Source organism: Palaemon carinicauda, chromosome 19 (assembly GCF_036898095.1).
Source record: "Palaemon carinicauda isolate YSFRI2023 chromosome 19, ASM3689809v2, whole genome shotgun sequence".
NCBI classification, from domain to species: domain Eukaryota; kingdom Metazoa; phylum Arthropoda; class Malacostraca; order Decapoda; family Palaemonidae; genus Palaemon; species Palaemon carinicauda.
Window position 1 is genome coordinate 116357763 of NC_090743.1, and position 13278 is coordinate 116371040.

The window sequence follows — 13278 nt, forward strand, 5'->3', positions numbered from 1 at the left end:
AACAACAGCAATAACAATAAGGTCACAATGAAACTACTAACTGGTGTCCAGTATTTCTGAAGACAACGAAGTCACATCATCTTGGCGTCAATGACCTTCGAGGATGCCAGAGAACTTCAAATCAATCAATCAACGAAGTCACATCACATATTTTTATCTAATTCATATAAATAATATATATATATATATATATATATATATATATATATATATATATATATATATATATATATGTTTAACTCTAAATTCTTTTATTATTCAGGAGAATTCTAGTCAGTATTCTTGGCTCTCTACATCTGTCGCTATTCAAAACTATATTCACAATTTCTTTTTTTAATCGTTGACAATATTGAAGGACATGATTGAAAACATTATCTATGGCAAAGGTTGTAGTAACCTATCGGAAACGTTGCTGCCTGGCGAGTAGCCGGGGTTCGAGTCCCGCTCAAGTTCGATAAATTCTTGTAGTGTCTGTAACCTAGCCATCCCTGAGAGCAAGGGATGGTTTGTTTGGGGGATACTACAGATCTTACTGCTGAATCTTCAGCAGCCATTGCCTAACCCTCCCTTGTCCTGGCTTAATAGAACTCAAGCTCGATAATATCTGGGATAAGAGTGTTTACGGAAGTCTATAGGTTTACCTGCAAAGTTATCAGCAGCCATTGCCTGGCCCTCCCTGGTCCTAGCTTGATAGGACTCAAGCTCGATGGTTTTTTTTATTGTGTCTGCAACCTCACTATCCTTTTGAGTTAAGGATGGGGGTGTTTGGGGGACCTATTGGTATACCTGGTGAGTTATCAGCAACCATTGCCTGGCCCTCTCTGGTCCTATCTTGGATGGAAAGGGGCCTTAGCACTGATCAGATGTACCTACGGTTAGTCTCTAGGGCTTTGCCAATGTTACTTGACTCTGCCATTCTTGAGTGACTTTTAAACATTTAAAAAAACTAATGATAATATTGAGATAGAATAGTGTGCCCGAGTGTACCCTTAAGCAAGAGAACTCTAACCCAAGACAGTAGAAGACCATGTTACAGAGGCTATGGCACTACCCAAGATTAGAGAACAGTGGTTTGATTTTGGAGTGCTCCTAGAAGAGATACTTATCATAGCAAAAGTGCCTCTTCTACCCTTACCAAGAAGAAAGTGGCCACTAAACAATTACAGTGCACTAACTCATTGGGTGAAGAATTGTTTGGTAATCTCGGTGTTGTCAGGTGTATGAGGACAGAGGAGAATATGTAAGGAATAGACCAGACTATTCGCCGCGTGTGTGTGTGTGTGTAGGTAAAGGGAAAATGACCGGAACCAGAGGGAAGGATCCAATGTATTACTGTGTGGCCAGTCAAAAGACCCTATAACTCTCTAGTGGTAGTATCTCAATGGGTGGCTGGTGCCCTGGCCTGCTTACTACTTAAACTAAACTAAAAGTGTTGAAGACAAGGTTGCTAGCAATCTATAGCTTCGATTCACCACTTTCAATAATGTATCGTAATTTCTACCCCATATTTTGATCACATTCTGATTTCCAAAGGCTTTAACAGTTAGTGAATCAGGATGTCTAAGGAAATTCAGAACTTCATTTGGAAAAATATAACTAACAATTTCACATTCCCTTAAAATTAAGTTTATCTTTTTTGTGGTAATTTTGGCTCATAAATATTCCGTTGGTAGGGAAGAGCCTCATATGTAGTACCTTACTTTCCCTATATAATAAAGAGTAAGTGACTGACTATATACATACACACACACGCACACACACACACACACACACACACACACATATATATATATATATATATATAATATTGATAAATTTTGCACATTTAGACGTGTTTTTCATATTCAAATAAGCCATATATATTTTTGATACATTAATGTCTGGATTCTCTTAACGACCTCGGGATCAGAGCCCCAGGCGAAATCACACAAAGACAAGAGCTTGGGTCCGGCCGGGAATCGAACCCTGGTCGGCAAGCTTGTATAGACAGTGACTAAGCCACTTGGCCACGAAGAAAGATAAAAGTCAATGACAATTCTACTGTACTTATACCTGTCGAATTCAGGTATTTTGTACTTAGAATTGAAATCAACCCATCTTCACCATCGTAGCTAATTGGTAGTTTGTTACTAGGCATTCAATTAATGATAAATTTTGCACATTTAGACGAATCCAGAGAATCCAGACATTAATGTATCAAAAATATATATGGCTTATTTGAATATATATATATATATATATATATATATATATATATATATATATATATATATATATATATTATATATATATATATATATATATTATATATATATATATATATATATATATATATATATATATATATATATATATACTTCTTTACTGGAACGCTGAGAGGCAACAACTCGGAAAGCACAATATCCCACAACTTGCCCAAACTGCCGTGTTGTAGTTAGGAAAAGGACGAGGGGTGCGATATTTGACTGAAGATAATTGTAATTTATATAATTTATTTAAATAATTTATTCAAAATAAAGTAGTGAATAGTCCAGCGTTTCTCAATGTTACATTAATTTACAAAGATATTGTTTTGAATAAATTCCAGTTAGTTATAATATTCTTCTACTTTTCGAAAGGTTTCTAAGTATTATTGGCTCCTTCTTTCGCCCTTAAGTAACAGATGAAAAGCAAGTAGGTAGTTTAGAGAAAAATACTTCATAACTTTTATCGTTTATTCATATATTAGGTCAAACAACAAACTTAAGCTAAAGAGCCATTTTCGTAAGATAAAATATATTTAAGAATTTCCTCCAGGATAATAGTTTAAGCTCTGACTCCCTCTCGTTCCTGTCTCTCCTTCTGGAGACGGGCGAACTCGATCTGGTCGAGGACGAACTGTGGGATTGGGTGGGGGAAGGCTGGAGCCACTGGCAACAACGAGGACTGGGGCTGGAATCCGTTCTCGTCGGCCACGAAGGAGACTGAAGCTAAGGTTCCATCTTCTTGTGGGTAACTGGAAGAAAACGAGATAGGACTTAATATCCTTCGATCTTTTAAAGAAGTGACAAAGATGATATGACTCATTGATATAAATAGAGTACTATAATGTTTATTATGTAGATCCAAATAGAATTATTGGCTTCAGTACTATAAGTTCTTTAGTAAATGCTATGATAATCTTAGGGACATCATTAGTGTAAATATGTTTGAACTTTATGTGAAAAATAGAGTATTATCAGTTCTGATTCCATCTGTAACTCACCTGTAGGATCCAATCATGTTGGCTCCACCGAGGACTCCCTCGGATCCAGAGAACTGGAAGACGATGCCATTGGCGGATTCGAAGTCGGAGCTGTGGGCTCCGAGGGCGTCTGGGTTGACCTGTACTTGTCGGACGATTGCGATGGGCAGAGGGGCAGCCCCTCCTGTTAGTTTCTCGGGTGCTGGGGCAGCTAAGGCCAAAGCCAATACAGTGAGGATGATTGCCTGGAAATTTTGGAAGATTTAATCTTTTGACCGTAATCTATTTGAAGAGAAATCTATCCTTATAAAAATTCGAAGTGTTTCAGTTTAATACATTTTCAGGTTTTCATCCAAAAACATTGATGCCTAAGTGGTATCATGAGGATGTCAAAATTCAATTATTTGACTTAATAATCTAGAAATATTCACATCCTACTATCCTAATGAATGTTCTGAAGATTTACAAATATTTAGCAGAACTCAATATGTTATCCTAAAAAGTAAATCTTTAAAAAATGTTCTTTATTTATAGGATTTCCCAATAAATCATAAATCCTATTATATAATCATAAAATCCAAGAAGTAGAAAACTAATTTCAGCAAATCCTTCTTGGAGCAACTCACGGTCTTCATGTCGATAAGTGTTCGAGGTTCGTCTGTGAGAAGCATCTGCCTCCGACTGCTTTATATACGAGAGGAGGGTCACTTGACCCAAGGTCACCTTTCAGGACCTGTCTCTTTGCAGGGGCGTTGTAACAGGTCATTTAGATGACCTCGTTTTCTGCAGGAGATGATCTAGATCTTCATTGGAGTTATTTTAACTGTTTTTATTGTATTTTTTATTCGTGTTTATATTGAGTATGTTAGGTGAAAGGAGGGAACAATTTAAAATCTGGTTTTAATGAAAAGTCTGTCTCTCTCTCTCTCTCTCTCTCTCTCTCTCTCTCTCTCTCTCTCTCTCTCTCTCTCTCTCTCTCTCTCTCTCTGTTTTCTACTAATTATTTTGTTTACTAGTTTCTTTAACATATTAATATTAGAATCTTGAAACGGTATAGATATTTTGATTATTTTTATTATTGTTAATGGTATTTTTATTTTTGTTTTTGCTCCTCTGTCATCCAAATAACAACAAATTTACTTAATTACTCCTAAAAAATTGGAACATTACGTTACAAAATCCAGTCTCCAATCAACTTCTCTTCAGGTAACATCTTCTGTCATGCTTCAGTGAACATCAGTAACAATTCTTCTTCTATTTTTTCTATCGCTTCCGGAAGTGAGATGATGTTTTATCCGATGTTTCTTTGGAAGAGTTCAGCAGTTAATCTCTCTCTCTCTCTCTCCTCTCTCTCTCTCTCTCTCTCTCTCTCTCTCTCTCTCTCTCAAGTCTTCGTGGAAGTTTAGTAACTTCATTAATCTCAAGGTAACTTCGAGACTTCAACATTTCCATTTGAAACTCAAGTCTAAAACAATTTCCAGAGAAAACTTCCAGTGTGGCAAACTTTCCAGGAAGTCTAAAAAATAATGTGTTTATGGAAACTTGAGATTATGGTCAACATCTACAATCTTAAGGATTTTATCAATCCCTGTCTTTCTGCACAATTTAGCTATATCTAGGATTCTTGGACGTTTTTTTTTTTCAATTCTGGAAGATTATTAAAACTGAGTCTGTTCAGGGAGTCATAAGTCTTTGGTTAGTGTTCCAGGAGTTCTTTATAGTATTCAAGCAGTCTTTAGACTTTGATCAGTCTCAAGAAAGTTGTGTAACTTTTCTTAGTTGTCAAAGTCTTGAAACTTTGATCAGTTATCAGAGAGTTATGTGAATTTGTCTAGTTGTCAGCTTAAAACTTTGATCAGTTATCACAAAGTTATGTGACTTTATCTAGTTGTCAGCTTGAAACTTTGATCAGTTATCAGAAAGTTATGTGACTTTGTCTAGTTGTCAGCTTGAAACTTTGATCAGTTATCAGAAAGTTGTGTGACTTTGTATAGTTGTCAGCTTGAAACTTTGATCAGTTATCAGAGAGTTATGTGAATTTGTCTAGTTGTCAGCTTGAAACTTTGATCAGTTATCACAAAGTTATGTGAATTTATCTAGTTGTCAGCTTGAAACTTTGATCAGTTATCAGAAAGTTATGTGACTTTGTATAGTTGTCAGCTTGAAACTTTGATCAGTTATCAGAAAGTTGTGTGACTTTGTAAAGTTGTCAGCTTGAAACTTTGATCAGTTATCAGAAAGTTGTGTGACTTTTTCTAGTTGTCAGCTTGAAACTTTGATCAGTTATCAGAGAGTTATGTGAATTTGTATAGTTGTCAGCTTGAAACTTTGATCAGTTATCAGAAAGTTATGTGAATTTGTCTAGTTATCAGCTTGAAACTTTAATCAGTTATCAGAAAGTTATGTGACTTTGGCTAGTTGTCAGTCATATGATTTTGATCAGTATTGTCAATATTTAACGAAGTCACATCACATATTTTTATCTAATTTATATAAATATATGTTTATATTTAAATTTTTTATCATTCAAGAAAAATATAGTAAGTATTCTTGACACTCTACATCTGTCGTTATTCAAATCTTTATTCACTCTTTATTCTTAATCGTTGACAATATTGAAGGACATGATTGAAAAACATTATCTATGGCACAGGTTGTAGTAACCTATTGCAAACGTTATTGCCTGACGAGTAGCCGGGGTTTAAGTCCCGCTCAAGTTTGATAGTTTAGTGCAGTGTCTGCAACCTCACCATCCCTGAGAGGAAGGAATGGTGTGTTTGGGAGATACTGTAGATCTTACTGGTGAATCTTCAGCAGCCATTACCTAGCCCTCCCTGGTCCTAGCTTAATTGAACTCAGGCTCGATAGTTTCTGGTGGTGTCTGCAACCTCACCATCCTTGTGAGCTAGGGATAAGGGTGGTTAGGGGAGTCTATAGGTTTACCTGCTGAGTTATCAGCAGCCATTGCCTGGCCCTCCCTGGTCCTAGCTTGACAGAACTCAAGCTCGATGGTTTTTTATAGTTTCTGCAACCTCACCATCCTTGTGAGCAAAGGATGGAGGTGTTTGGCGGAGCCTCTTGGTATACCTGTAGAGTCATCAGCAACCATTGCCTGCCTCTCTCTGGTCCTAGCTTGGATGGAGAGGGGGCTAAGCACTGTTCACATATTTATACGGTTAGTCTCTAGGGCATTGCCAATGTTCCTTGATTCTGCCATTCATGAGTGACCTTTAAACATATAAAAAGACTAAGGATAATACTGTATTGAGATTCGTCAGTTTCAAAAAAGCCATCTACTGAGAATGTAAGAAACGTTTTCAAAATTTAATATATTCAAGTTAACAATAAAACATTTTTGGGTTAATCAACCGAGGCAGACTAAAGTAAGCATTTTCAAAAAAATGTTTTTTTAAATATTTAGAAAATATATTCTGTAACATCACCTTGTGAATTAGATATTCTCTAGGATTTATCAAGGGAGGAAGGGCTTAATACTCATAAATTTATTACCATGATCAGCTAAAACTTGAAAAGTAGAATGTTCGAAGCCCAAAAGTTCGAGGCTCGAGTTGAGGATTGGCAGGTTCATCCTCGCCAAGATTCTTGGCCAGGATGTGTTGTACTATGCTAGCTGTATTTTTAGATTTATTTCAAAATCAGGTCTTCTAAAAGCACTTTTATAAGGATATCTTTGCTTTTATGATTTTAAAATGAATTTCCTTTTTATTCTTTATCAATAACAATCTATATCAGCTTAAATGACCTTCGAAGTCATGATGCCAGAAAACTCGAAATCAATCAATCAATCAATCAAGTATGAGAAGCAACAAACAACAGAATAGTATTAGAAATAGATTATATATGAGATATGATTCTATACTCAAAATTATTGCCTATAGATTTTAATCAAAAAGAAAGTAAATATAATATACTTCTTTACTGGAACGCTGAGAGGCAACAACTCGGAAAGCACAATATCCCACAACTTGCCCAAATTGCAGTGTTGGAGTGAGTAAAAGGGGGAGGGGGTGGGATATTTGACTGAAGATAATTGTAATTTATATAATTTATTTAAATTATTTATTCAAAATACAGTAGTGAGTCGTCCAGCGTTTCTCAAAGTTACATTAATTTACAAAGATATTATTTTGAATAAATTCCAGTTAGTTATAATATTCTTCTACTTTTCCAAAGTTTCATAAGCATTATTGGCTCCTTCTTTCACCCTTAAGTAACAGATTAAAAGCAAGTAGGTACTTTAGAGAAAAATACTTAATAACTTTCATCATTTATTCATATATTAAGTCCAACAACAAACTTAAACTAACGGGCCATTTTCGCAAGATAAAATATATTTAAGAATTTCCTCCAGGATAATCCTTTAAGCTCTGACTCCCTCTCGTTCCTGTCTCTCCTTCTGGAGACGGGCGAACTCGATCTGGTCGAGGACGAACTGTGGGATTGGGTGGGGGAAGGCTGGAGCCACTGGCAACAACGAGGACTGGGGCTGGAATCCGTTCTCGTCGGCCACGAAGGAGACCTCAGCTAAGGTTCCGTCGGCTTGTGGGTAACTACAGGATTGAAAAAGTTCGATTAAGTTTAGTTACATTTCTTGATGTCAACAATTAAAACATTCTTAATGTAGAACCTAAGAGAATATTCGGTATCTATAGCAAAATTGTTTTTCAAATGTTGTTTTATATATTAATTTTAGTGTTGTGAAGTAATGGATATCAAAGGCTTGGAAATTACACCAACCTGTAAGATCCAATCATGTTGGCTCCACCGAGGACTCCCTCGGATCCAGAAAATTGGAAGACGATGCCATTGGCGGATTCGAAGTCGGAGCTGTGGGCTCCGAGGGCGTCTGGGTTGACCTGTACTTGGCGGACGATGGCGATGGGCAGAAGGGCAGCCCCTCCTGTCAGTTTCTCGGGTGCTGGGGCAGTTAAGGCCAAAGCCAATACAGTGAGGATGATTGCCTGGGAATTTTGGAAGGTTTAAACTTTTAATCGTAATCTATTCGAAGACAAATCTATCCCTATAAAAATTCAAACCGTTTTAGTTTTAAATATTTTCAGGTTTTCATCCGAAAACATTGATGTCTAAGTGGTATCAGAAGAATGTCAAAATTCAATTATTTGACTTTCATAATAATTTAAAAATATTCACATCCTACTATCCTACTCAATGTTCTGAGGATATGCAAATATTCATCAGAACTCAATATGTAATCCTAAAAAGAAAAACTTAAAACATTTGCTTTATTCATAGTATTTCCCAATAAATCATAGATCCTATTATATAATCATAAAATCCAAGAAGTAGAATACTAATATTAGCAAATCCTTCTCGGAGCAACTCACGGTCTTCATGTCGATAAGTGTTCGAGGTTCGTCTGTGAGAAGCACCTGACTCCGACTGCTTTATATACCAAAGGAGGATCCCTTGACCCAAGGTCACCTTTCAGGACCTATCTCTATGCATGGGTGTTGCAACAGGTCATTTAGATGACCTCGTTTTCTGCAGGAGATGATCTAGATCTTCATTGGAGTTATTTTAATTGTTTTTATTGTATTTTTTATTCGTGTCTGTATTGAGTATGTTAGGTGAAAGGAGGGATCAGTATAGAAGCTCTCTCTCTCTCTCTCTCTCTCTCTCTCTCTCTCTCTCTCTCTCTCTCTCTCTCTCTCTCTCTCTCTCTGTTTTCTACTCATATCGTATGCTGGTTTCTTTAACATTTTGATATAAAAATCTTAAAGCGGTACAAATATTTTGATTATTTTTATTGTTGTTGATGGTGTTTTTATTTTTGTTTTTGCTCCTCTGTCATCCAAATAATAACCAATTTATTTAATTACTCCTAAACAATCGGAACATTACGTTACAAAATTACAATATTCAGTCTCCAATCGGCTTCTCTTCAGGTAACATCTTCTGTCATGCTTCAGTGAACATCACTAACAATTCTTCTTCTATTTTTTCTATATCTTCCGGAAGTGAGATGATGTTTTATTCGATATTTTTTGGAAGAGTTCAGCAGTTAATCTCTCTCTCTCTCTCTCTCTCTCTCTCTCTCTCTCTCTCTCTCTCTCTCTCTCTCTCTCTCTCTCTCACATAGTCTTCGTGGAAGTTTAGTAACTTCGTTAATCTCAAGGTAACTTCGAGACTTCAACATTTCCATTTGAAACTCAAGCCTAAAACATTTTCCAAAGAAAACTTCCAGAATGGCCAAGTTTTCAGGAAGCCTAGAATTTTTTTTTTTTTTTTTTTTTTTTTTTTTTTTTTTTTTTATTTTTATGGAGACTTGAGATTGTGGTCAACAGCTATAATCTTAAGGATTTTATCAATCCCTGTCTGTCTGCACAATATAGCTATATCTAGGATTCTTGGACGTTTTTTTTTAATCAATTCTGGAGGATTCTTAGAACCGAGTCTGTTCATGGAGTCATAAGTCTTTGGTTAGTGTTCCAGGAGTTCTTTATAGTATTCAAGCAGTGTTTAGACTTCGATCAGTCTCAAGAAAGTTATGTAACTTTTCCTAGTTGTCAAAGTCTTGAGACTGATCAGTTATCAGAAAGTTGTGTGATTTTGGCTAGTTGTCAAACAGTCTTGTGATTTTGATCACTTTTTCAGAAAGCTATGAGACTTTGGCTAATTGTCAAAAAGTCTTGAGACTTTGATGGGTCTCAAGAAAGTTGTGTGACTTTAGCTAGCTGTCACAAAGTCTTGAGACTTTGATCAGTCTCAAGAAAGTTATGTGACTTTGGCTAGTTGTCAAAAAGTCTTGTGAATTTGATCAGTTACCAGAAAGTTATGTGAATTTGGCTAGTTGTCAAAAAGTCTTGTGAATTTGATCAGTTATCAGAAAGTTATGTGACTTTGGCTAGTCGTCAAAAAGTATGTGAATTTGATCAGTTATCAGAAAGTTATTGAATTTGGCTAGTTGTCAGTCATATGATTTTGATCAGTATTGTCAATATTTGAAGAAGTCGCATCACATATTTTTATCTAATTTATATAAATATATATGTGCTTATATCTAAATTTTTTTATCATTCAGGAGAAATTTAGTCAGTATTCTTGACACTCTATATCTGTTGTTATTTAAAACTTTATTCACCATTTTGTTTTAATCGTTGACAATATTGAAGGACATGATTGAAAAACATTATCTATGCCGAAGGTTGTAGTAACCTATTGGAAACGTTGCTGCCTGACGAGTAGCTGGGGTTCGAGCCCCACTCAAGTTCGATAATTTCTTGTAGTGTCTGCAACCTCACCACCCCTGAGAGCAAGGGATGGTGTGTTTGGGGGATACTACAGATCTTACTGCTGAATCTTCAGCAGCCATTGCCTTGCCCTCCCTGGTCCTAGCTTAATAGAGGTCAAGCTCGATATCTTATGGTAGTGTCCACAACCTCACCATCCTTGTGAGCTAGGGATAAGGGTGTTTGGGGGAGTCTATAGGTTTACCTGCCGAGTTATCAGCAGCCATTGCCTGGCCCTCCCTGGTCCTAGCTTGATAGAACTCAAGCTCGGTGATTTTTTAGTTTCTGCAACCTCACCATCCTTATGAGCTAAGGATGGAGGTGTTTGGGGGAGCCTATTGGTAAAGCTGGTGAGTCATCAGCAACCATTGCCTGCCCCTCTCTGGTCCTTGATTGGAGGAAGAGGGGGCTAAGCACTGATCACATGTACTGTATATACTGTTAGTCTCTAGTGCATTGCCATTCATGAGTGACCTTTAAACATTTAAAAAAACTAATGATGATATTGAGACAGAATAGTATGCCCGAGTGTACCCTCAAGCAAGAGAACTCTAACCCAAGATCGTGGAAGACCATGGTACATAGACTATGGCATTACCCAAGACTAGAGAACAATGGTTTGATTTTGGAGTGCTCCTAGAAGACCTGCTTATCATAGCTAAAGAGTCTCTTCTACCCTTATCAAGAGGAAAGTGGCCACTGAACAATTACAGTGCAGTAAGGCCTTGGGAGAAGAATTGTTTGGTAATCTCAGTGTTTTCAGGTGTATGAGGACAGAGGAGAATATGTAAGGAATACACCAGACTATTCGCCGTGTGTGTGTTTGTGTGTGTGTGTGGGCAAAGGGAAAATGAACCGTAACCAGAGAGAAAGATCCAATGTAGTACTGTCTGGCCAGTCAAAGGACCCTATAACACTCAGGCGGAAGTATCTCAACGGGGGGCTGGTGCCCTGATAAACTTACTACTTATACTAAACTAAAAGTGTTGAAGACATAGTTGCTAGCAATCTATAGCTTGGATTCACCACTTTCAATAATATATCAGAATTTCACCCCAATATTTTGATCACATTCTGATTTCCAAATGTTTTAACAGTTAGTAAATTAGTATGTCTAAGGAAATTCAGAATTTTATTTGGAAAAATATAATTAACAATTTTACATTCCCTTGAAATTAAGTTTATCTTTTTTGTGGTAATTTTAGTTCATAAATATTCCGTTGGTGGGGAAGAACCTCACATGTGGTACTTTACTTTCTCTATATAATAAAGTGTAAGTGACTAACACTATACATACACACATACACATATATATACATATATATGCATTTATATATATATGTGTATATATATATGTATGTATATATATATATATATATATATATATATATATATATATATATATATATATATATATATATATATATATATATATACATACATACTTCTATACTATTATACTGAGAGGCAACAACTCGGAAAGCATATCTCACAACTTGCCCAAACTGACGTGTTGTAGTTAGTAAAATAATTTCAATTGAAAATAATTTCAATTTGTATAATTTATCTAAATAATATATTCAAAATACAGTAAGGAATCGTCCAGCGTTTCTCAAAGTTACATTAATTTACAAAGATATTATTTTGAATAAATTCCAGTTAATTATATTCTTCTACTTTTCTAAAGTTTTATTGGCTATTTCTTTCGCCTTTAAGTAACAGATGAAAAGCAAGGATAGTTTAGAGAAAAATACTTAAGAACTTTCATAATTTATTCGTATATTAGGTCAAACAACAAACTTAAACTAACGAGCCATATTCGTAGGATAAAATATATTTAGGAATTCCCTCCGGGATATTCGTTTAAGCTCTAACTCCCTCTCTTTCCTGTCTCTCCTTCTCGAGACGGGCGAACTCGATCTGGTCAAGGACGAACTGTGGGATTGGGTGGGGGAAGGCTGGAGCCACTGGCAACAACGAGGACTGGGGCTGGAATCCGTTCTCGTCGGCCACGAAGGAGACTGAAGCTAAGGTTCCGTCGGCTTGAGGGTAACTACAGGATGGAAAAAGTTCGATTAAGTTCAGTTGCACTTCTTGGTGTCAGCAATTAAAACATTCTTAATGTAGAACCAAAGAGAATATTCGGTATCTATAGCAAAAGTTGTTTTTCAAATGTTATATATATTGATTTCAGTGATGTGAAGTAACGGATGTCAAAGGCTTGGAAATTAAACCAACCTGTAAGATCCGATCATGTTGGCTCCACCGAGGACTCCCTCGGATCCAGAGAATTGGAAGACGATGCCATTGGCGGATTCGAAGTCGGAGCTGTGGGCTCCGAGGGCGTCTGGGTTGACCTGTACTTGGCGGACGATTGCGATGGGTAGAGGGGCAGCCCCTCCTGTTAGTTTCTCGGGTGCTGGGGCAGCTGAGGCTAAAGCCAATACAGTGAGGATGATTGCCTGGAAATTTTGGAATGTTTAAACTTTTGATCGTAATCTATTTGAAGACAAATCTATCCTTATAAAAATTCGAAGCGTTTTAGTTTTAAAATTTTTTAGGTTTTCCTCCAAATACATTGATCCCTAAATGGTATCATGAGAAAGTCAAAATTCAAATATTTGACTTTCATAATAATTGAGAAATATTCACATCCAACTATCCAACTGAATTTTCTGAAGATTTACAAATATTCAGCAGAACTCAATATGTAATCCTAAAAAGAAAATCTTAAAAATTTTCTTTATTCATAGTATTTCCCAAAAAATCATAGATCCTATTATA

The 13278-nt window shown here is 36.2% G+C and overlaps 2 protein-coding genes across 4 annotated transcripts in view; both read right to left on the reverse strand.

The window, feature by feature from the left end:
* Positions 1 to 2717: 2717 nt before the first annotated feature.
* Positions 2718 to 3956, reverse strand: LOC137658756 (cuticle protein AMP4-like). The gene is made up of 3 exons (XM_068393783.1): positions 3850 to 3956; positions 3245 to 3468; positions 2718 to 2995 (listed from the first exon to the last, which is right to left on the reverse strand). The coding sequence occupies exons 1-3, from the start codon at positions 3892 to 3894 to the stop codon at positions 2806 to 2808; spliced, it is 459 nt and encodes a 152-aa protein (XP_068249884.1). The 5' UTR covers positions 3895 to 3956; the 3' UTR covers positions 2718 to 2805.
* Positions 3957 to 7409: 3453 nt separating this feature from the next.
* Positions 7410 to 13278, reverse strand: part of LOC137658757 (cuticle protein AMP4-like) — a 6032-nt gene continuing 163 nt past the window's right edge. Inside the window, exons 1-3 of one of the 3 annotated variants that reach the window (XM_068393785.1) lie at positions 8590 to 8619; positions 7982 to 8205; positions 7410 to 7794 (exon numbers count right to left, since the gene is read on the reverse strand). In XM_068393785.1, the coding sequence (XP_068249886.1) occupies positions 7605 to 7794; positions 7982 to 8205; positions 8590 to 8598 (423 nt within the window). In that variant the 5' untranslated portion in view covers positions 8599 to 8619 and the 3' untranslated portion in view covers positions 7410 to 7604. Of the gene's footprint in view, positions 7795 to 7981; positions 8206 to 8589; positions 8620 to 12317; positions 12548 to 12732; positions 12957 to 13278 lie in introns of those variants that run through there. The other 2 variants (XM_068393786.1, XM_068393784.1) reach the window with 2 other exon arrangements.